Raw genomic sequence first — 23,676 nt, 5'->3', positions numbered from 1 at the left:
TCAGGACAAGATGACTAGTGACTATGAAATTGGATTCCTAGTGTATTTTCCAACCACATGCCTATTTGATGAAACTAAATATAGCCCTCTAATGCTCAATTTGGGATTGAATCTGGAAAATCACTTATAATTCATTTATATTCATATTAAAAGGGTTTAGGGGTTGGATTCAAATAGCACAATGGAACATTTAACAATATGCCATCAGGATCAAATTGGACTACACCACTGCTTTTACTGAGGCCAAAATCATAGTCACTTTCAATTTATGGTTTCAGCTCATGTGAATTATACAAGACATTAACTGCTCCCCTCAGGAAAAAAGTGATTAGCATTAAGAATTTAAGCAAAAACAAATCAACTACTGACAATCGTTAAAGAGTTCATGCACAGCAAGATGGAAGCCTGAATGAAGAATAGAACGAGAAAAAGCCACCGAAACGTAGCATTATTTGACCTCCAATATAAGAGAGATATCTGTAAGTACCAGGAAGAGAATAATCCAATAATTCATAAAAAATTATATTAGAATGAGTTAGTGCATTGCCAGCTGAGAAAATAAATAGTTTCTCCAGAAAGACCTGAATACCTGCGGGACCAGAAATATCCTGTGCTTGTTCAGCCAATCTGCTAGCAGCTGCATTGCTAGGAAACAATATTGGACTCTTTGGAAAGAAAGAAGCACCTGAAAATAGTAAAAATTACAGTGAGAAATATCAAAAGGATTTGCAGAATGGAACATCTTCAAACCAATAAAAATTTGCCATTTGTATGTGAGTTACATTGAATTAAAACAATAAACACCATTGGAAACATTCTGATAGAAGAACATTAATATCCTTCAACTGACCCAACAAGTTGTCTTCTGGGTTTATGAGAGTGTGGTAGGATTAGAGAAAGAAATGCATTATATAGATACTAAAAATCCAAAATCCAAAATTCTATTAGTTTAGAATATTGAATATATCTCAATATCCAGAAAATACAGTAAATATGCAAATCACAATACATCCAGACAATCTTCAGTAGTCTGAACATCCAATTGACCACCAATGACATTTCATTGGTCACAAATTGTTTCCAAGATTAGCATATGTACTTGTATTCCTGTGCATACAAAGCTTCATTATGACATACGTTTGCCAAACTCAAGTTTATAAAAACAATAAATGTCTTAAGAAATGCTGCCAGTCCAGTGTTCTGTTTTATCTGACGAGTCATTATTTTCAATTCTAGTTTAAGTGTATCCATAAGAATCATACAAGAGTGAGCCAGAAACCACAAGTTCCCATACAATGTATCTTCAGTAATTTTCTAATACGTAATTAGTGGCTACACCTGAAAAACTGTTTGAGAAATATGATCGTTACAATTCTGGTGCCAACAGTTGCTGTTATTGTAGAAATGTTGGAATTTGAGTCAAACATATCCAATTCCCTACCAGCAAAACCATCAGTAGTCAATATATTCAATGGTTTAAACACAAAGAAATAAGACGTCAGTATCAAAACCATTGAAACCCGCCTTGCAATATTGAATTTTAAATTATCTTTGTGGTTAAATAAGAATCCTTTAAGTAAATGATTTCTACCAATTTCTTACTCTCAATTTTAGGCCTGCATTTTCACCACTGCCATCCCCAACTATCAGCAGTGACTCCAAAAGAACGTCAATTTTTCAGTAATTTGCTTGGATGATTGATCTCTGAACTGAGCAGGTATCAAATCTGTCAGTGCTTCATTTAGTTTGAAGACAATGCTTTTGACATGTTCATAACCTGCACCATGTCAGTCTCTCACTGCTAACAAAAAAGAGGAACAAGTTATGCCACACCAAGACTCCCTCCCCCACATTAGCATTTCTTGTCATCATTGCATGATAGTATTTCTCATCTCAAATTACTGTGCCACACTTGTATACCTTACCTTTATTTTGAGCTTTTAGTCTTAATTTGACCGTGTCCAGAAACTTCAACAAAGGGGTTCAGCAACTCTTTAGATACATCACACCTTGTTTCCCTGCATTTCCAGCATTTTCAGTTCTTGTTTCCCTGGGAATTGAATTACCTTTTTTACTTTTTGGAAAGGGGCTGGGGGGAGGGGTGAAAATGGAAGAATCTGATGACTATTTTGAATAAAAAGGAAACGTGGTAAATTTGGCACCGGACTTTTCACAGGATAATGCCTTTAAAAGTACAAGACCAGAATTTTGCCTAAAATGTACTGTTTCTCAAATCCAATTGATATCAGATCTGGTTAGTGCTTGTGTGCAAACAATTTAAGACATAGCATATTTGCTCAAATAGCAACCACTAGTTTGGCAAAAATTGTAGTAGAGCTGGGGACAGGGAAGTGATCTACAGGATGTCAGTAATGCCATTAAATATTGCTGGGAAAAGTTGCTGCACAAAATGTTGATACAAATGCAGAATGAATTGAGATGAGAGTAATGCTAAACATTTAACAAACGGGATGAGTTGATAAGGTAATACAGTATTTTGCACCTGAGGAAAACGAGTAGAGTAACTACAAAGTGGATGCCAAGTTTTTCAGCCTCAAGTTTGGCTTTTAATTTTTAGTAAATTGGTGACAGGTTTTGGAATTTTTCTTTTGATTTGACATGCACAATGTTTTGTAGATTAGTGCAAAAAGTCAATACATTTTAACTTTAGAAAATGAGACTAAAATGTGAGAATAGTTGTGAAGGTTGAAAACTTTTTCAAGCCACTGTATGCATAGCTAGGGTGCCCAAGACTTTTGCACAGTAATGTATATTATATACATCCCGTTACCAAATAACATCGAATACTGAGCTAATACAAAGTACTCTCATTTCTGTTTCCCAATCACCTTCCTATTTTAAGCAATATACAGTACTCTACAAATGTTTTTAAGCACCCTAGGCATACGTTTCTAAAACTTTTGCACAGTCTTGTAAGCGTGACCCTGAAGTCTAGTTCAGCTCCTCCGGTGTAGGGTTTCCACAACAATACTAAATAACAAAATGTGGTTTCTTCACCAAGACCAGAAAACATCACTAAATCAATGCCAACAAATCAAATTATTTAAAGAACTTTCCACTTGTGTTGGATGTGGACAAATTGATCACCATTTCTACAAAATCATTGTTATTATACTTTCCAACATGATTAATAAGATGTGACCTGCAAAGCATCAACATTGCTAAATGCACAGGTGCTTGATGAACTTGTAGTGGATATCACACGATGCATGCCTGTTTTCATTAACTGCACGCAGGTAGCAAATCTTAACAGGCAATTATTGTTCTCATCACTAACAAATTTTAATGGCACATTGCAATAGGGATCTGATTTGATCTTCGATTTGAAATGAAGAGCAGAATAGACTCAAGGGACTGAACTGGGATTCTGCAGGTTGAAAACTTCAGGGTTACAGATCCTCTCATAGATCAGCTTAATTCTCAACTCTTCCCATTTAAGTTTACTAGAGAGATTACAGGAGTTTCAGAGAACCCTAGTGCTATTAACTGAAGCGTTGGACAGACAGGGATCATAATACTTTTCTGAGGGCACTGAAACAAATGGCTTGCACTAAGAGGTAGGTTGCTGTTTACTTGAAGATTCTGAGTCCTCAGGCTGAATGCACAATTTATTCCTCCAAGTTAATGTGTCTGACTCTGAAGCCCACTAAACCATTCAATATACATATGAAATATACATATATACAAAAAAAGTTCAAAAACCACAAAAATGCAAATTATTTCAAGGTTGCAACCAAATGTGTTAGTTATTTCAACTTAACAGGTTGGACATCCAAAATCCACCTGTCAGTAAGCAGGTTGAAAATATTCCATTTGACATTCTGTTACATGAAGTTTGTATTTATTTTCCAAATAATGGCCCAGTTTGGCCTGGCATCAGCTCCCCATGATGACAACATGCTCGCCCACGTTTTGTTCCTGTGCTTCAATTTCACCCAAAGGATCTTTGCTCTCACCTGCTTGACCTCCACCGCCTTACCACCTGGGCCTTTTTTTTGCCATCATAAAAAGCGTTCAAACAACTTGTTAATTTAGTAAACACAAAATAACTTGTTTTCAAAACACTGTATTTATTGTTCAAAATCAAATAAAATTGAAAATCTGACAAAATTTTGATCCTGATGGGACCCAATTCTATATGTGAGACCTGTATGCATGTGTGGAAAGCAGCAATCAGCTATATGCAATACCCTGGTTTAAGACCAAGTTTTATCTTATTAATACAATTATGCAGTTGGGCATTTTATTTTCTGTGGATCTTCTCAAAATGCAAATCTATACACACTTGACAATATACAGTTTCAATTGGTTATTTCATTTTGTTCTTTACAATAAAAATTCAGTTGATTAATAAATTAGGCTTATTGAATTATCCATTAGGATTTTCCTGTTAATACTTTGACCAATAAGATGCCCGAGAAAACAAAGGGTAACCATTTTTCTAGCGACAGGGTGGGATCAAAGAAATTTCAAGAAAGAAAAAAGGAAATGGACAACGAAGAGTGGAAGAAAATTGTTAAGCGCTCACAGAACCCCATTTGTAAGGACACGTACCAATATCAGAATTTACTCATGCAGACTATGGTCTCATGGAGAATGTGCAGATAACTTTCAGTTAGTCAGCTAGCACATGACATTTGGAGAAAGGGCAAAAGGAGATGGTTCAATGTCTTCCTCGCATGTGGCATGGGTATTTATTTTTACTCAGACCAGTTTTTCAGCACAGAACCGTTTCGATACCATGAGTAAACGAAGTGAAGCAAACTGGATCGACTACTCGGCCTGAGCTTCAACATCTGCATGCATCCTATAAACTGAGAGATGGGATGGGCCCTTTGTTATAGTTTGAATGTTTTGTCAATAACTTAAATCTAAGTTTATACTGGTTTGAGGTGAATTATTGTTTCACACACACACAGACACAGACACACACACACAGCAATTATACATATATGTATAATTACCAGTAACACCAGTTTGGAAGACTCCACATTAAGCAGGCTAATTGGCAGCAGGTGAGGTATCATGACTGGGTATAAAAGTAGCGTCCATCAAAGGCTCAGTCTTTGCAAGCAAGGATGGGTCCTGGCTCAACCCTTTGTCCCAAAATTCATGAGAGAATTGTTAGTCAGTTCAAAAGGAACGCAAGACTGCAGAGAATTTAGGTCTTTCAACATCTACAGTACATAATATTGTGAAGATTCAGAGAATTCAGAGATATTTCAGTGCGTAAAGGGCAAGGTCAGAAACCACTGTTGAATGTGCGTGATCTTCGAGCCCTCAGGCGGCACCGCCTAAGAAACTGTCATGCTACTGTGACAATTATAGCCACCTGGGCTCGGGAGTACTTCGGAAAACCATTGTCACTTAACACAGTCCATCGCTGCATCCAGAAATGCAACTTAAAACTGTATTACGCAAGGAGGAAGCCATACATCAACTCTATGCAGAAACGCCGGCGAGTTCTCTGGGCCTGAGCTCATCTCAGATGGATTGAAAGACTGTGGAACCGTGTGCTGTGGTCAGATGAGTCCACATTTCAGCTAGTTTTCAGAAAAAACAGGTGTCGAGTTCTCCGTGCCAAAGATGAAAACGACCATCCTGATTGTTATCAGCAAAAGCCAGCATCTGTGATGGTATGGGGGTGCATCAGTGCCCATGGCATGGGTGAGTTGCATGTATGTGAAGGTACCATTGACTCTGAGGCGTATATTAGGATTTTAGAGAGACATATGTTGCCTTCAAGGCGACGTTGTCTTCCCGGGACGTCCATGCTTATTTCAGCAGGACAATGCCAGACCACATCCTGCATGGGCTACAACAGCGTGGCTTTGTAGACACAGAGTGCGTGTGCTTGACTGGCCTGCTGCCAGTCCAGATCTATCTCCTATTGAAAATGTATGGCGCATCATGAAGAGGAGAATCAGACAACGGAGACCACGGACTGTTGAGCAGCTGAAGTCTTATATCAAGCAAGAATGGACAAAATTTCCAATTGCAAATCTACTACAATTAGTATTCTCAGTTCCAAAACAATTAAAAAGTGTTATTAAAAGGAAAAGTAATGTAACACAATGGTAAACATGCCTCTGTCCCAACTTTTGTTGAGTGTGCTGCAGCCATCAAATTCTAAATTTATGTATATTTACAAAATACAATTAAGTTGGTCAATAAAACTATTGAAAATCTTTTCTTTGTACTTTTGTCAGTTAGATAAAGGTTCACGTGAATTAACATACCACAGATTTTTGTTTTTATTGCATTTTGGAAAATATCCCAACTTCTCTGGAAATGGGGTTTGTAAACATGGAAGCATTATTTCCAGAAAATCTTTCAGAGAATGTATAAATTTTCAGTCAGTCATGTGCTGTTGTTACTGCAATGCTATGAAGAATCATTTTAAATGAAGTACAGTAGAGCACAGGTCAAAGGGTGTGCAGTTTTTAGTGTCCAATACATTTGTGATCTGTGAAGCTAGAGGCAGTAAATATTTATCATTCTGTCCAGCATTTAAGTAAAATCTGCATAGTATAAATTATGAGAGTGGGTTGTGTACTTTTATTAAACTTTATAAGAGCATGGCCATTCAGAGTAACACGCCCGCAGAAGGTTTCTCAGGTTCACTTCTCTCTGCTTCAGTGACACAGAGCTGGAGCATCAGTTAGGGAACCCCTGATAAACCAGGAAGGGCTTGGTAGTTCCAGGCATCTATCACCTCTTTTAGAAGAGCGAAGAATCAGAATGGGTTTACAATGACTGCACAGGGCAAGGGAAACTGATGCAAGTCAATTGTTAATTATAAATATCAGACTAACAGCCTTTGTTAATCATGAAACAGAGCAAAGTATGATAAAGGGAACTATCTGGAGTTATGTGACAGATCAAGTATAATCACATTCAATAACATAAGCTGAGGGAGCTAAAAGGCTCATTCCTATTCCTATCCCATGTTCAATAACATTATGAGGTGAAAACCAGGAAAAAGGTTTATGTTCTCGTCCATCATTAGTAATTGTCTATGCTACTTTCAAGATTCAAGTTTATTTGTCACATGTATATCAAAACATACAGAGAAATGCATAGTTAACACCCAACACAACAGCATACTCACACAGTGCTCAGCAGAACAACAGACCACAACAAAAAAGAACATAGTAAGCAAGAAAACCACAGCAAAAATAAACCCTGTTCCTCTCTCCCACTCAAGCACAAGCACGGTACTTTATCCCCAATACACCTGCAGTCACCAGGTTTCGATCTCCCCAGTGGACTCACAGTTCTGGCGCCAGCCAACAGGCCTCAAATTCCAGACTTGTGATTCCACCCTCAGCCCTTGATTCTCAGCATCAATCCCAGGTTGATGATAATCAAACACTGATCTCACTGATTTGTGAGCCCAGGGGGTCATTGGAACTTATTCCTCCTGCCCACATGGAACGTACCAACAACTCGCTGACCAGGCGGGGGCCTCATCCACACTCTGACATCCGGCCACAGATATCACATGCCCTTCTCGCTGGTCTTCTGACGCACAGCAAAGACCGAGACTCTGGCCTGACCTCTAATTCCTCCAAATCCCTGTCCTTAAAGCCTAATCTGACCCTGAAATTCATTCTGTCCCCAAACAATTCTTATGAACCTTAAAAAAAACCTACAAAATCTGAGCTGCGACTCCATAAAGGCTGCAGCTCAGCACCATCTTGGAATATTTTTGGATGGCATTAGCCTTGCCTCAACATAACATTGGTACCTTAGTTCAAAGACTCAGGAATAAAATGCTGAGTAACCCTTGCACTACAAACCTTAAACTATTCAGTTTAAAGTAATGTTTGTTTCTTTATATATTTCAGACTTGTACATTGTCATTTTAAATGTCTCAAACCACACATGCATGCAAAACGAAAGACATATACACTGAAGATGTCAGCATATTTGTAAGACTACCAAAGGTCAGGTAAATCAATCAAGCAGCCATGGAATTCACCTACAGGAGTCCGGATGTTTACCACAAATCAATCATGAGTGCCCTGGCAAAGAAAGTATAAGAAGCTGCCAGAAAGCTTGCATTAAGTTCACTAAAGCTTGAATTTTGGAATACCAGTCAGTATGTTAGCCTGATAACAATTTTTCATTTTAAACTTCAGTGTGCATAGTATTGGCTCTTGGCCTTTATAAAGTTTAATGAAAATAGATTTAAAGGTGAATTCCATGCTAATCACAGCCTAGCTGGCTATACAGATTTCAAAACATGTAGTGCAAAATCACATTTTATTGTATGAGGTAATTCAGCACAAGTCAATCACTCTTCAGGATTTTTTTTAAACCAAATCCCAGCACCTAAGTTCAATTATCTGGTATAAAAGATTTCAAAATAAACTATCATCTGCTATATGGTGTAAATCTTTAAATCTCAAACCCACACTGCAGCTCAGTGTCACTGAACCAGAGATTCCAGCCCAAGATCATACTGTTGGCTGTTCACATTGTCCCCAAGCACCAATCAGCTAGTGCCAGCTTTCAAGAGCTTTGAAAATAGAACTACAACAATTACAATGGAGCAAGGTAACATGAACCAAAATTTCCAACCTCAACCTTACTATATTGCTGTGCACTGATTTTCTTCAGTACTGAATGAACAATTCCAATTTACTTTATTTGCAGGTGTTTCTTTAAATCTGAACAAGTCATTCCCATAACTGCACATATGACCATTTGTTGCTATCCCTGTGCCCACTTGTATTGCAATGTGTACACTCAGTGGTCACTTCATTAGATACGTCTCTCTAGCACTGGGTAGGGCCCTCCTTTGCCCCCAGAGCAACCTGAATTGTTCATGGCAAGGATTCAACAAGGTGCTGGAAGCACTCCTCACAGTCAGCATCATGCAGTTGCTGCAAATTTGTTAGCTGCACATTCATGTAGCTCATGCAATTTAAGACAGCGCTGCTCTTGCCCAACGACTATTTACTGGCAGGAAAAAAAAGCAAAATAAAACTACTATATACTTTATTAATAACCATCAATGATAACAATGGAGAGGCAAGCAAAGGGTGGTCAAGGCAAGGGGTGGTGGAGGCAAGAGGTGCAGGTTCAGGCAAGGCGTGGTTGTGCCAAGTAGGGACGAGCATTGACAGAGGCACAGGCAAGTCATGGTCATGGCAAGCGGAGGCAGAGTCGGGGTTGAAGCAGAGACGTGGTGTCCCTGAGAGTGAGGAAAGACTCAATGTCTGGTCGATTAAGTGCCGGGCCAGAGTGTAAAGGTCAAGTATGGGTTGAATCGTGGTGGTGAGATCCAGGCCCCACGGCAAGGAACAGCCTGTTGTCTGAACAATTTAAGTGCCTGGCGAGATTGAAAAGGTCAGGGTATCAGGGCCGGATGCGAGGCAAGATCCACAACATTAGCTGAGCTCTGTGCTGAAGTGCAGCGATACCTGGCTTCCCATCTGCGGTCTCGCAATGGTTACCCAGCTTTGCGATAAGCTGTGGCTTTTACTTGCTCTAGCTGCAGGGATACCTGGCTTCCCACCTGCGGTCTCGCAATGGTTACCCAGCTTTGCGATGAGCTGTGGCTTTTACTTGCTCTAGCTGCAGGGATGACTGGCTTCCTGCCTCTCGTAAAACTCCGGTTCTGAATGTCATTTGCTTATTTTTATTACTTGCACAAGTTGCTTTTTCTCCCTCTCTTTCTGTGCACTGCGCACGTGGTGGTCTTATCTAAAATGGATTCTTTTGAAGTTTGATATGGTACAAAGCAAGGAAAAACTCTGAATTATGCAAAATTCAACTTGAATGCGCTTGTGGAGCTGGAAGGCAAAATCCATCTAAAAGGTTGGCTCCAGCAGCTTAGATTATCTACAAGTGCCAAGACAGACAATACTGTGAGTTACTTTTAAAATTTAATCACCTATAGGATGTGGGCATTGTCAAGTCAGCATTTATTAACCTATTTATCCATAGAGTTATCTTGCTGGGCCATTTCACTTCCGAATATGAAGAAAAATTGGAGGAATTAGCCACACATCTTCTCAAACCTGTCCTATTAATGCAATAAAAACATGGAAGTTCTGATTTTTGACCTCTGCTCCTACCCAAGCTTTATAACACTCCATTCCTCCGTGACCCAAAGATCTATCAAAATCCTGAATAAATTTAATGACCACATCTATCAGAGTAAGATTTTCAAAAGTTCTTAAACCTCAAGTGAAGACATTTCTCCTCTTCTCATTCTGAGATGGTCAACTCTCCTCAAGACCATGCTCTCAGACGACATTCCCCAACCAAGAAAATCATACAGCATCTATCACGTCAAGCCTCCTCAAAATTTTGGTTATTCATTTTCTGGATCTGGGCATCATTCCAGCATTCATTGCCCATCTCTACTTTCCCTTTTTTTAACCACAAGTTTTGCTCTCAGAGGACAGAGAATAAAAGGTTAAATAGAAATAATAATTCAAAAATTGAAAAGTCCAGGGGAGGGGAAATAATAACTTTAGTTGAAAAATATAATGGCATAAATGATATTCAACAACCTTGTTTACAGAATTCACCCTTCAGACTGTGAAAATTCCTGCTTTTCAAATTAAAATATTCAGTCTCAGTGACAAAAAGGTTTGTTTTTCAACGAGGAAGGATAAGGGAAATACAATGACTATATGATATTGGCATACTACAAATGTCACCCAGAAGGAACATCTTAGCTTTTTTATTTGTCTAGTTTAATTTCCATTTAGCCACAATACATGAGATTTTTTTTGATGTTTCATGACTTGTTGCTGGGATAGGGAGCACAATATTTACCATTGCAAAATTAGCATCTGTTCATCTGTTGACAACTACACAATTTAAAAAGGCATTAGTGTTAGCAAACAGCCATCTTGTTTATGAAATAAGAACCAAACAAAATATCAGTTAATGAATACAGAGTACTTGTAAATAATAGCAAGGGCATAAAACATTGCTTTTCTAACTTTTTACATCACCTTTCATAATGATTCAGTATGTTCTTTGAAAGTAAATTACAGGAATTAAAATTATAATTACTGCACATCAAAGTAACATACAAGGCAGCTGTTCTCCAATATCATTTGTATCATCAAGGAGGGAAAGAATAGTGGCAATCGAAGGGAAGCATAATGCACTCCACAGAAATCCCAATCATAGCATCTGGAATAGCTTCTTCTCATTCACCCACAAGAGGGTCTTTGGAGAACGTAAGATAAACCAACTAAATAAAAACTGTTGAACTACTTTAAAGATGCGCTTTTTAAAAAAAACTTAAAAAGTAAGCAGTATAAATTAATATTATTCACTGGCTTTCACCAGCTAAATCTCAAATTCATATTAATCTTCTACAAAATGCTGATTTATAACATAGATTTTCAAAATTTAGATCCATACAGTTGATTTTATCAAGAAATTTATGGCATTCATTGCAGAGATATCTTGAATTATTCTCAGTCCAAAAAAAGAGGCAATACAAATGAGCTAAACTCAATAAATCTTAGCAGATTTCCAACCAATTTAGACTTTGTGAACAAATTTGAAATTCAATCCTTTAATTAAACTCATTGAAAATAACATCAAATTGAGCATTGTACAAATATACAGTGCCTATAAAAAGTATACACTCCCCTTGAAAGTTTTCTTGTTTTATTGTTTTACCACATTGAATCACAATGGATTTAATTGATTTTTTTTATGTTCAATACATCTTTCGTGTCCAAATGAACATAGATCTCTACAAAGCAATCTAACTTAATTACAAAACAGGATTCAGTGGCTGAGATGGGAGAGACTGTGCATACAGCTGCTGCCCCGGTGCTTCACCAGCTGCAGACTTATGGGAGAATGGCAAAGAGAAAGCTACTGTTGAGAAAAATTCAGATGAAGTCTTGGCTAGAATTTGCCAGATGGCATGTGGGAGACTGAAATCAGCTGGAAGGTTCCATGTTCTGATGAAACCAAAATTCAGCTTTATGGCCAAACTAAATGCTATATTTGGCATAAGCCAAACATAGCACATCATCAAAAACACACCATTCCTACTATGAAGCATGGTGGTGGCTGCATCATACATCATAGAGGTTAAAATGAATGTAACAAAATACAGGGAATCCTGGAGGAAAACCTGATGTAGTCTGCAAGAGAACTTCCAGCAAAATAATGACCTCAAGCATAAAGCCAAAGCTACACAGGAATAGCTTAAAAATAACACAGTTAATGTCCTGGACAAGCCAGCGTCTAGACCAAAATACAATGGAGAATTTGTGGCTGGACTTGAAAAGGGCTGTTCTCTCACGATCCCCATGCAGTCTGATAGAGTTCAAGCAGTTTTGCAAAAGAAGAATGGGGAAAAATTGCAGTGTCCAGATGTGCAAAGCTGATAGAGACCTATCCACACAGACTCAAGGCTGTAATTGCTGCCAAAGGTGCATCTGCTAAATACTGACTTGAAGTGGGTGAATAATTATGAATTCTATAATTTCGTGTTTTATGTTAATTAATTTAGATCTTTTTGTAGAGATCTGTTTTCACTTTGACACAAAAGAGCCTTTTTCTGTTGACCAGTGTCAAAAAGCCAAATTAAATCCACTGTGATTCAATATTGTAAGATATTAAAACATGAAAACTTCCAGGGAGGGGGTGAATACTTTTTATGAAACAGTATATGGACTTCAATGATAGATAGCAGCATGTACTTTGAGAAAACAAGTTTAAGATTTTCTAATGAAAGGTATAAAAGTGCCTGGATTTTGTGGGATTACAATAACGTAATTGACATCAATTTTAAGATAAGAACAGAAATCCTGAAATTACTATCAGCAATTTACCTTTGTGAAGCAGGACTGACAATGCTTTAGAGTTTTTAAGAATATCATGAAACATTTTTCAGTTTAAGATGTTTTAAATCTTTTAGCTAATGTATTTTAAGTTATTAAAACCTTTGTATGTTGCTCTGTATCTCAGAAACATTCCAAGTGTAGCTGTTTGTTTATTTCCAGATTCATGACTACATTGATAAATAATAATTGTTTTACTCGTTCTAAGGGCATGACTTATTTTCGCCAACTCGTAAAGCCTGACACGAAACAGAGCACATTTCAATGTGTGGAGCTAGGCCTGGGAGAAACCTCCCTCCCTCCCTCCACTTTTTACAGTTCATGCTGAGAGGGTCATCGAAGCTAACTCTGCTTTTTTTTTGTTTTAGTTCAGAATGTATTGGAGGCTGACAGGTGCTCAATTACAATGGCAACATGTGCCCCATTAACTTTGTTTTCTCTCACTGAATGTTCCCTGATCCTGCTGAGTGCTTTCAGCTTTTTCACCAAACATTCAAAGTTTAAGATTCTACACAAGTCATGTAGTCAAATCTCAAAGAAATTCAAGGAACAGATACTCTTCTGCCAACGCTTACAATTCACATGGGAAAAGTGCCCACAAATAGGATATGCATCTTCTACCTTGTTTGTTTTGACCCAGATTAGTGTACAATGACAAAGCCTGCAAATGACAAGGCATAAGACAAGTGTAATAAATAATGAGCAAGACTAATATTTCTGGGGGACACAGGCAGGTTTGTGAAAAGATGCAGACAGAGAGCAGATGCAATTTGAATTGGAGAAATGTGAAGTGAACTATTTTCTTTAGACACTAGAGGTACTAATGCAATTTTCAAGGAGGCCAGGAAAAGAGTGGGAATATGCATCTATTCTTTCCAAGATATTTGTAAATTAAAAAGGGATGCAAAAAATAACAGGCCCATGGTGTTATAAATACTGCACATGGAAGGACAGAATAACAATAATTCTTGCTATTTATAGATCACAGATTAGGTTCCAGCCACAACATTATGGTCAATTCTAGATAAAATTTTCTAGGAAATCTGTAAAGGCATTTGAAAGGGTCTTTAAAAGATTTTCTAAAGATTCCCTCATTTCCATATAATTGGAACCTCATAGTTACATGGGATGTGAGATGTGAAATTTGAGAAGGTATAAATTCTGATTGAAATTCTAAGAACAAAAAAAATCAAGCAGAACTTAATTTAGGTGCTCAAACAAAAGAGTTTTGATAAGAAAGAAACTGTTTTACTATTAGAATAGACAGTCATCAGAGGCCACAGGGAAAGAGTTATAAGAACAAGTAGCAAGGTGATTTTTCTTAAAACAAGCCAGTAACGAGCAGGAAAGTGGTGCTCAAAAAATTCATGGAACTGTGGTGACCCACTTTCTGCGCAGGTGAACCAGCTCACAAATAGCCAGCGTGCGGGGGGAGACTTTGGTAATGCACCTCTGACATCACTTCTGCCCGGAGAGGTTGGGCGCTAGGGATTACATGTCAGCGCCGCGAAGTTTCAACAAACTAGTCTCGAAACAACTTACCGACTGCGTGTCGTCTCTAGCTCTGTATGTAGTCCAAACGGGATTTGAACCAATGATGACCGACTCTTCATCTGTTCACGCAGTTTCGAGAGAACTGCCGACTTTCTGGACGCTGTGACCATGTGTGTGGTTTAGCCAAGCAGAAGCCCAGTTCCAGATTTGGCAGATATCTTCTGATTCCACACATTACTACCACATGGTGAGCGCCCTTTACCAGGAGACGGCCGCCCAGGTTGCGGATTTCATACAGTCGCCCCCGGAAGAAGGCAAATATGAAGCATTCAAAGCGCTGCTCATTGAGACCTTTGGCCTCTCACGGCGTGAGCGGGGTACCCGCCTGCTTCACCTGGATGGTTTGAGAGACAGACTGCCATCAACACGGATGAACGAGATGCTGGCCCTGGCTGACAGACACAAGACCTGCCTCATGTTTGAGCAGGCGTTCCTAGAGCAGCTGCCCGAGGACATACATCTGCTGCTGGCCGACGCAGATTTCAGCGACCCCCGGAAGGTGGCAGCCCAGGCAGACGTGCTGTGGAAAGCCAAGAGGGAGAGCATGGCGTCCGTCGGTCAGATTACCAGGCCACGCGCCCAACAGCAGACCAGACCAGGCCCGGCAACCAGTGGTGGGGCACAAAAGCCCGCCATTGTCACCCGCCCTGCAAGGGCCAGGGCCAGCTGCCGCTAATGACTATGGTGGCTGGCCACCAGGACAGCCTCTTGTATGTCTGGGGCAGACAGTCAGGACGCCGTTTCTTGGTCAACACCAGAGTGGAAATCAGCATCTTGCCCCCGACGAGGTACGACACCCGCAACAGGAAGCCAGAACCCACCCTGAGGGCTGCAAACGGCAGCATGATACAGAGCTGCAATTCAGCGCCAGCCGGTTCACATGGGATTTCACACTGGCCGCCGTGGCCCAACCACTCCTGGGGGCGGACTTCTTGCTGGTCGACTTGCAAAGGAAAAGACTGGTACATGCCAAGACTTTCCAGATGTTCCCTGGGTGAAGCCAAGTTGCCGGCTCCATACCTGGACTCCATCACGCTGTCGAATGAGTTCACCAGAATCCTGGCGGACTTTCCATCGATTCTGGCACCACAGTTCACGGCAGCCATGCCCAGACACGGGGTACAGCACCACATCCTGACCCAGGGATCACCCATCCACGCCCGCACACGAAGGCTCCCCCCAGAAAAGCTCCACCTGGCGAAGGAGGAGTTCAAGAGGATGGAGGAATTGGGGATCGTATGGAGGTCCGACAGTCTATGGGCCTCCCCCCTGCACCTGGTGCCCAAAGCAGCCTGGGGTTGGAGACCATGCGGCCACTACCACAGACTGAACGAGGCTACAACTCCAGACAGCTACCCCGTGCCGCACAAACAGGACTTTGCAGCAAACCTGCACGAGGCAAGAATCTTTTCCAAAGTAGACCTCGTCCAGGGATACCATCAAATTCCGGTGCACCCTGAAGACATTCCCAAAATAGCACTCATCACCTCGTTCGGCCTGTTTGAGTTCCTCTGAATGCCGTTCGGCCTGAAGAATACCGCACAGATGCTCCAGCGGCTAATAGATGCTGTGGGACGCGACCTGGACTTTGCGTTCATCTATTTGGACGACATCTTTATAGCTAGCAGTAGTCATCAGGAGCATCAGTCCCACCTCCGCCAGCTCTACTCCCGCCTGAGTGATTTCAGCCTCACAATCAACCCGGCCAGATGCCAGTTCGGTCTCGATACCATCGACTTCCTGGGCCACAGGATTACCAAAGACGGGGCAACACCTCTGCCCGCCAAGGTAGACGTGATCCGCCACTTTGCCCGGCCCAACATGGTCAAAGGCCTGCAGGAGTTCGTTGGCATGGTGAACTTCTACCACTGTTTCATCCCCTCAGCAGCCTGTATCATGCGCCCTTTGTACACCCTGATGTCGGGTAAAGGCAAGGACATTACTTGGGACGAGGAGCCCGCAGCCACTTCCGTTAAAGCTGAGGAAGGAAGCAAGGAAGCCTTGGCAGATGCCACGATGCTGGTGCACCCCAGAACAGACGTTCCGACCAACCTCACGGTGGACGCATCTGACACAGCAGTCGGTGGGGTGTTGGAGCAGCTCATCAAGGGGCACTGGCAACCCCTGCTGTTCTTCAGCAAGCACCTATGACCACCTGAACTCAAGTACAGTGCTTTCAACCAGGAGCTGTTGGCACTGTATCTGGCAATCCGGCATTTCAGGTACTTCTTAGAAGGCAGGCCGTTCACCGTGTTCACGGACCACAAACCGTTGACCTTCGCGTTCAAGAAGGTGTCAGATCCCCGGTCGGCTTGCCAGCAGCGACATCTGTCCTACATCTCTGAGTACACGACGGACATCCAGCATGTCTCAGGAAAGGACAACGTCATGGCGAACGCACTCTCCAGACCAGCTATCCAGGTCCTGTCCCTGGGGGTGGACTATGCAACACTGGCAGAGGCACAGCAGGCAGACGACGAGATGCCCAGCTACAGGACCGCAGTCTTGGGTTTGCAGCTGCAGGACTTTCTTGTAGGCCCAGGTGAGAGGACCCTCCTGTGCGACGTGGCTACCGGCCAACCTCGCCCCATCGTCCTGGCAGCCTGGAGGCGGCGAGTTTTCGACTCCATACACGGTTTGGCGCACCCATCTATCAGGACAACCGTCCAGCTGGTCTCCAGCAAGTTCACGTGGCACGGACTTCGCCAGCAGGTGAGTGAATGGGCCAGAACGTGCGCGCAGTGCCAAACAGCCAAGGTGCAGCGGCACACTAAAGCCCCGCCGCAGCAGTTTGAACCCACCTACCAGAGGTTCGACCACATTCATGTGGATATCGTGGGCCCCCTACCAGTGTCCCAAGGAACGCGGTACCTCCTAACTATGGTAGACCGGTTCACGAGGTGGCCAGAGGCAGTCCCGCTCACCAACACATCTGCTGATTCCTGCACCCTAGCACTGATTGCAACCTGGGTAGCACGCTTCGGGGTACCGGCCCACATTACCTCTGACAGAGGCACCCAGTTCACCTCCAGCCTGTGGCCAGCCTGTTGGGAACGCAGCTACACCACACTACTGCCTACCACCCACGGTCGAACGGACTGGTGGAACGTTTCCACCGTCACTTGAAGTCGGCTCTCATGGCCCGCTTGAGAGGACCTAACTGGGTGGACAAGCTTCTTTGGGTCCTGCTTGTAATTCGCACAGCGCCCAACAAGGATCTGCACACCTCGTCGGCCAAGTTGGTGCAAGGCGCACCCCTGGCCATCCCAGGAGAGTTCATACCAGCCCCAAGGGGGCAAGAGGAAGAACCCGCAGCAGTCCTGGACAGACTTCGCGAAAGGCTCGGCAACCTGGCCCCCGTACCGACTTCACAGCAGAGACGGACCCCGATCCATGTACCAAAGACCTGCAGAACTGTAGGTTTGTGTTTGTATGAAGGGGCGGACACCGGGCACCGCTACAGCGGCCGTACAAGAGGCCGTTCAAGGTGATCAACAACAACAGGTCCACGTACGTTCTGGACATTAGGGGGAGAGAGGAGGTTTTCATGGTGGACCGACTCAAACCAGCCCATGTGGACTTGGCGCAGCCGGTCGAGGTTCAGGCACCGCAGCGCAGAGGCAGACCTCCCAAACAGAGGCTGATCCAGACTGTGGACTTTGGGGGGTGTATCGCCAGTCCTGGGTGGGAGGGGGGGATTAATGTGGTGACCCACTTTCTGCGCAGGCGAACCCGCTCACAAATAGCCAGCGCGCAGGGAGGGGGAGAGAAGAAGACTTTGGTAATGCACCTCTGATGTCATTTCCGGATGGAGAGGGCGGGTGCTAGGGATTCAATGCCAGCGCCGCGAAGTTTGAATAAACTAGTCTTGAAACGACTTACCGACTGTGCGTCGTCTCTAACTCTGTATGTAGTACATCGCTACATAACTTCAAAAAACATTCTTGATACTAATCTCACTAAAATTGCAGGAAGTGGGATTCATTAAAGAGAATGAATATTGTTTGATTATAAATGTGAAATGAGTCTTTGATACACACATGTTCTGATAACAAAAAATAAACCAAATATTATCAAGTATAGAACTATTATTACCTCTATACGCTTCAGCTTCAATGATTCCTTCAGAAGGATTTCCATAGCTACTGGAAACAATTCTGGTTTCTTTTAGGGTAGGGCCACAAGTCATCATTTGCTTCACATCCTGAAACATATGGGAAAACAAAGGATAATCCAAATACTGTTCCCAGATGAGAGCACGTTTAATCATTTATAGTTAACAAGTTTTTTTAAAAGCATATTTCTTTTGACAGTGTCTATTTGTGAGCTCATTATTATAATGTCAAGAACAATTATGACATCACAGAAACCAGAATTAACAAATCTTTATCTAGTTTATTTGTATTTGCTCAATCTATCGTAAAAGAGGAAACAGATCTCTCAATAGAAAATTTCCTGTTACTGCTGCCATTAATCGCACAGGACAATGGTTTGGGTAAAGATGCACACAATTGGTATGTAACTTTGAGATAGTGCAGCAAAGTTAAACACTACCTTAGCAACAGTGCCCTTAGTCCTTCGTCAAACACTCTCCAGCTGAGCTCCTACTCCACCTACCCAGGCACACCTGATACTTTGTACAGATCTGATGGGAGTGTTTCATTGTCAAAGATGTCACCTTATGAATTAAATGGTACATTGTACTGCATAACTGGATGCAGAAAGGACTGGATGCATGATTTGAAAGAACAGGAATTATGTCATATTATCTGTCCAACAGCCAATGGTCTCCAAACAGGATTATTGTTCACTGTTTATAACACCTTGCTGTAACTAAATAACAGTTACACCATAACAATAGCAACACTGAAAATTCAACTCAGTATATAAATGTAAGTTCTCCGGTTTGTTATATTTTGGAATGACTGTTTTGTGCATTTCCTAACTAAACCACATTTTTCAAAGCTTTGTAGTTTCTGAGAGGAATTCTTATTTTTTTGGATTATTCAGGTCGGCATTTATTTATTGGGGTAGTTGCCCATTTAATCAATAGGAGGTAAAACAGGTTAAACTGCAGAGCTGATACAATGAAAATGGAGCAGAATCAGCTTTCAAGCAGTTATGGCTCTCCATTCAGTTCAGTGAAAACATCTGAATAACAAAAAAAGCACCAAAGTTGCTCATTTACCATTAATATCTGAATGAAGAAAGACCACCCTGGCTTAAGACTTGAAAAATCAGATTCTTTTTCCAGGGATAAAATGCCAAAAATATACGACAGCAGTACTTTTATTAGTCTGACTCCAATTCTTGAGGTACCAAAGTACCTACAGTGCATGTCAAATAGCCACGCTGCCTGTCATGACAGCAGGATGTACACAGGATTGTGGGGCTGCGGAGGATGGAAGCACGCACATACATGTGAAGATGTGATGTACACAGAGGTGTTGGTGCAAAGGTGCACCCACAAAGCTGTGCAATACCACCAGACTTACAACCTCTGCCACTTTGAACTGAATTTGGCCTTCAAAAGTGAAGTTTTGAGAGTAAAGTTTGCATGTTCCTGTCAGAATAAAAGGGATGGCTAACAGGTTTATGGAACCTTGGTTTGAGAGAGATATTGAAGCAATGGTTAAGTGCAATACAGGTATTAGCAGCAAGGAACAAACTTCTTTCACTCAGGTAGTTACAGCCTGGAACAAGCTGCCAGTGGAAGTGGTGGATGAGTTCAATTTTAAAATTTAATTTAAATTTGGTTAAGTACATGGATAGGAAGGGTACCAATGGCTACGGTTCAGGTGCAGATCGATGGGACTAGGCAGAATAATAGTTCAACATGGACTTGATGGGTCAAAGGGCCAGTTTCTGTGCTGTGAGGTGTGACCCCATGATTCTAAGGCTGATAACAAAGAACTTTTACCAAAAGTGAAGAAACACACAAGACTAATGAAGGTACTAAATTTATGGGCACTCATTAGCATCTAGGGATGTCGATTAATCAAGTGTTCTTAACCTGGGGATGGCCTGTACATAGAAGGGCTGTTAAGTGTTCAAGGCTAAATATTGGTCAAGACAGTGGAAAAATCTCTTCTGCTCCCATGATAAATGCTACATGATCTTTCAAAAACATAGTTATTTTTCTCTAATGGTATCACTTTCCAATGATTAAATTAAAAACTAAGTAAAAGAACTCAGCAGGCCAGGTAATATCCAAAGAGGAATTGTATGGTGAACCTCTTCCTCAGGACGGATTGAACAAAATCAGTTAGTTCTAAGCAGGTAGCTTTTTCTTTAAAAAAGGAAAGTGAACTCTTGAGATTAGAACTCCGGACCAAAGGAGACATTAAATGCTGCTTATGTGAGGGAGCCACTTCATCAAATTCCTGCTGCTTAGCAGTACTGTAAATCTATTCAAATCTGAACCAATCAACTCCACGCTACAAAAAAAATTAAGCCTTCACCACAGTTGGTGTTGGAAAAACAGAGCTTCTTAAACGGGTTCTCATGTAGCATCTAGCAAAACCCTTATCATTTCAAAGGCAACACGAGTGAATCTGCAGATGCTGGAAATAAATAAAAACACAAAATGCTGGCAGAACTCAGTAGGCCAGACAGCACCTATGGGAGGAGGTTATGACGTCACTACCTCCTCCCATAGATGCTGTCTGGCCTGCTGAGTTCTGCCAGTGTTTTGTGTTATTTTTTTTCCTTATCACTTCAATTTCAGTATAAAAGCTCCAATCACTTTGGACCTTTTTCTGTTCTAATTGTGTTCTTGCTTAGAAAAATTTGGTGTAATTAATTGGAATTCATATTATTCCTCTGAATGCTGCTTATGGTGCCGCGTCACTGATGCTGCAGCTGGAAATATGTTTTTCATTGCACCTGCATTTATTTGTGTATATGAAAAACTCAACTTCAGGACTGCAAACAGGCCAAAAATAAGAGATTTGAAATGATTTGCCAAACAAAGAGATACAATTACATATATGGGGACACTGCACAAAACTGTTCCCCACTCGGGTTCCTTCCATAGGGTCTTCATTTTGCTCATATAGTTAAGAGCCATATTTCAGACAAGTGAAAAATATCACACTTTTTAAATATCAGTCCAAGAAAAGGGAATAGTAGGCCTGTTCCACCATTCATGATTGAGCCTCAACTTAAATAATATTGGTTTTGCAAATAGTTGCCCAAATACCTTTAGATTTCCAATTGTATACACAATTTCATGGAGCACAGAATTACAGAGTCACAACTCTCACTGGCAACCTCTTATGAAAATGGCCTATTTCTGGAGTATCAGCTCAAAAGAAAATATCTTCTCCTGCCAAGCTCTCTCAAATTCTTAATACTTGAGTGACATGACTTCTTATTCTTCAAGTATTCTTATTCTTCAAGCTCATTCTTCTCAATATCCCTCATCCCAGAAATCAAATCGAAGCTTTGGACAGGTACATCTTATTCCTTACGACACAAGAACTGCACCAGGCACACCTCCCATGGTCTCACTATTTACATAGAACAGTACCACACAGGACCAGGACAATGTTACCAATCAAATGGCTAACTAAACTAATCTCTTCTGTCTATAGAATTGTGGTATTACTTTTGGAATCCAACCCCTTGTACTTACTGTAACAACTGCCTTCCCTATTACACGCTGTACTGCATTTTAACTTGCCTCTCTGTCACCTCCATGTCAGTACACGTGAAGTGGTTAATAAAAAATCAAGTGAAGAATTATTGTAGCATGCAATAGTTATTTTTCCTGATCTGCACTAATTTATTAACATATTAAATTTACATAACATTGTGCTGAAACGCTCAATTCTTTCCTGCATACAAATTAGTTATTATTTGTAGCCTCAATTATTGAAGTTCAATCCACAGTGGCAAACAAATGTAGCGATCAGTAACCTAATTCAACTCCAATTTAAGATGCACTTTGGCTGAACCAACACATATAATATTGAATTACAAATTCCTTTCCTTATTTTTAATGCCTATAATTGAATAACTATATTAATACCAAACTTACTATCATCTGGGTCAGTAGAGAATGCACGGAAATACGCTGGACATTTAAGCCTTATTAATGAATTTAATGGAAAGAAAAATGAGGCACAATAAAACTTGGTGCACTGCTCTTATTAGGCTCTCCATACAATGAGTGTAATGTAATGGCCACAACTTAAATCAAAAAATTCAACTTAATCTTGCCTAGCCATATTCCTCAAATTACAAATGCTCCATTTACAAATTATCACAATATAATTTGTGGCTATGGTAAGAACTTTTGCAAAACTATTGTTGGGCCATAATTTGAGAGGAGACAACATACTCAGATTGAATGGAGATAGGAAGATAATTCTCAAGGTCGGTAGGTCAAAGTTTCTGGGGGAGGGGGCGGAGGAATGGTGATAAGTGGTTTCCCAAGATAGAAAATAATAATTCAAAAAAAAAGGCAATGGTTAGCATATCTGATGTTTCAATGACATCACCACTTATTCTAACATTATTTTTCTGTGTGTGTTTTTAAACATTGTAGGAAGTTGCAGTTGAGATCAAATCTGAATAATATTCTCAGTGTTGCATTATCAAAGTGCCAAACAATTGTGGCGAGATATTTTTCAGTAACACTCCCACATATTTAGCTATCATTGCTAAAACCTAGCAGTGAGAGGTGATCAAAGACAGATATATGCCAATGCTGATGGCAGCTAACAACTCTTATTTGCCACCAATTGTTTAAATTCCATACAGACCAGCTTTTCAATGAAATAGGGCTGGTTTGGAAATTCAAATCAAGCACAGTAAAGGAAATACTTTGGCTAAATTTTGCTTTACAGGGGCAACATCAACATTCACAAACACGTCTAAGCAAGAAGCCTATATCCTTGCTAAAATGTCATTGTTTTCAATAAGCAGGGATAAAATTACAATCATGCATGGTAGTTGCTTGATTACTATGGGTCTAAACTCCCTTAAGACTTAAAAAAGTTTCATTTGTCTTACAAACATTCTTCATATCAGGCTATAATTTCCACAGCAGTTACAATATATACATTTAATCAGTTGAACACCAAACACTCATGATAACACACATAAAAACATTCTTTAAAGTGACACGAATCTCTGGTATTTGCATGATCGAATCGCGAAATGATGTTTTTGTATACAAGATTGTGCTTATTTATTTTGACGTTGCTAAAGAGCTTCAGCGGGCCATTATCAACACACATTTCAAAACAATTCTTTC

At 40.9% G+C, this 23,676-nt stretch overlaps 1 protein-coding gene across 6 annotated transcripts in view; it reads right to left on the bottom strand.

The window, feature by feature from the left end:
* LOC132391619 (arfaptin-1-like) overlaps nucleotides 1-23,676 on the bottom strand; it is a 124,635-nt gene that overhangs the window by 40,396 nt on the left and 60,563 nt on the right. For 4 of the 6 annotated variants that reach the window (XM_059965044.1, XM_059965045.1, XM_059965046.1 and 1 more), the window contains 2 exons: nucleotides 18,510-18,618; nucleotides 590-685 (listed from right to left, as the gene is read on the bottom strand). In XM_059965044.1, coding sequence (XP_059821027.1) covers nucleotides 590-685; nucleotides 18,510-18,618 — 205 coding nt within the window. The remainder of the gene's footprint in view (nucleotides 1-589; nucleotides 686-18,509; nucleotides 18,619-23,676) is intronic. The other 2 variants (XM_059965048.1, XM_059965051.1) reach the window with 1 other exon arrangement.

Source organism: Hypanus sabinus, chromosome 3, assembly GCF_030144855.1.
Source record: "Hypanus sabinus isolate sHypSab1 chromosome 3, sHypSab1.hap1, whole genome shotgun sequence".
Lineage (NCBI taxonomy): Eukaryota > Metazoa > Chordata > Chondrichthyes > Myliobatiformes > Dasyatidae > Hypanus > Hypanus sabinus.
This window is presented reverse-complemented; position numbering and strand designations above follow the sequence as displayed.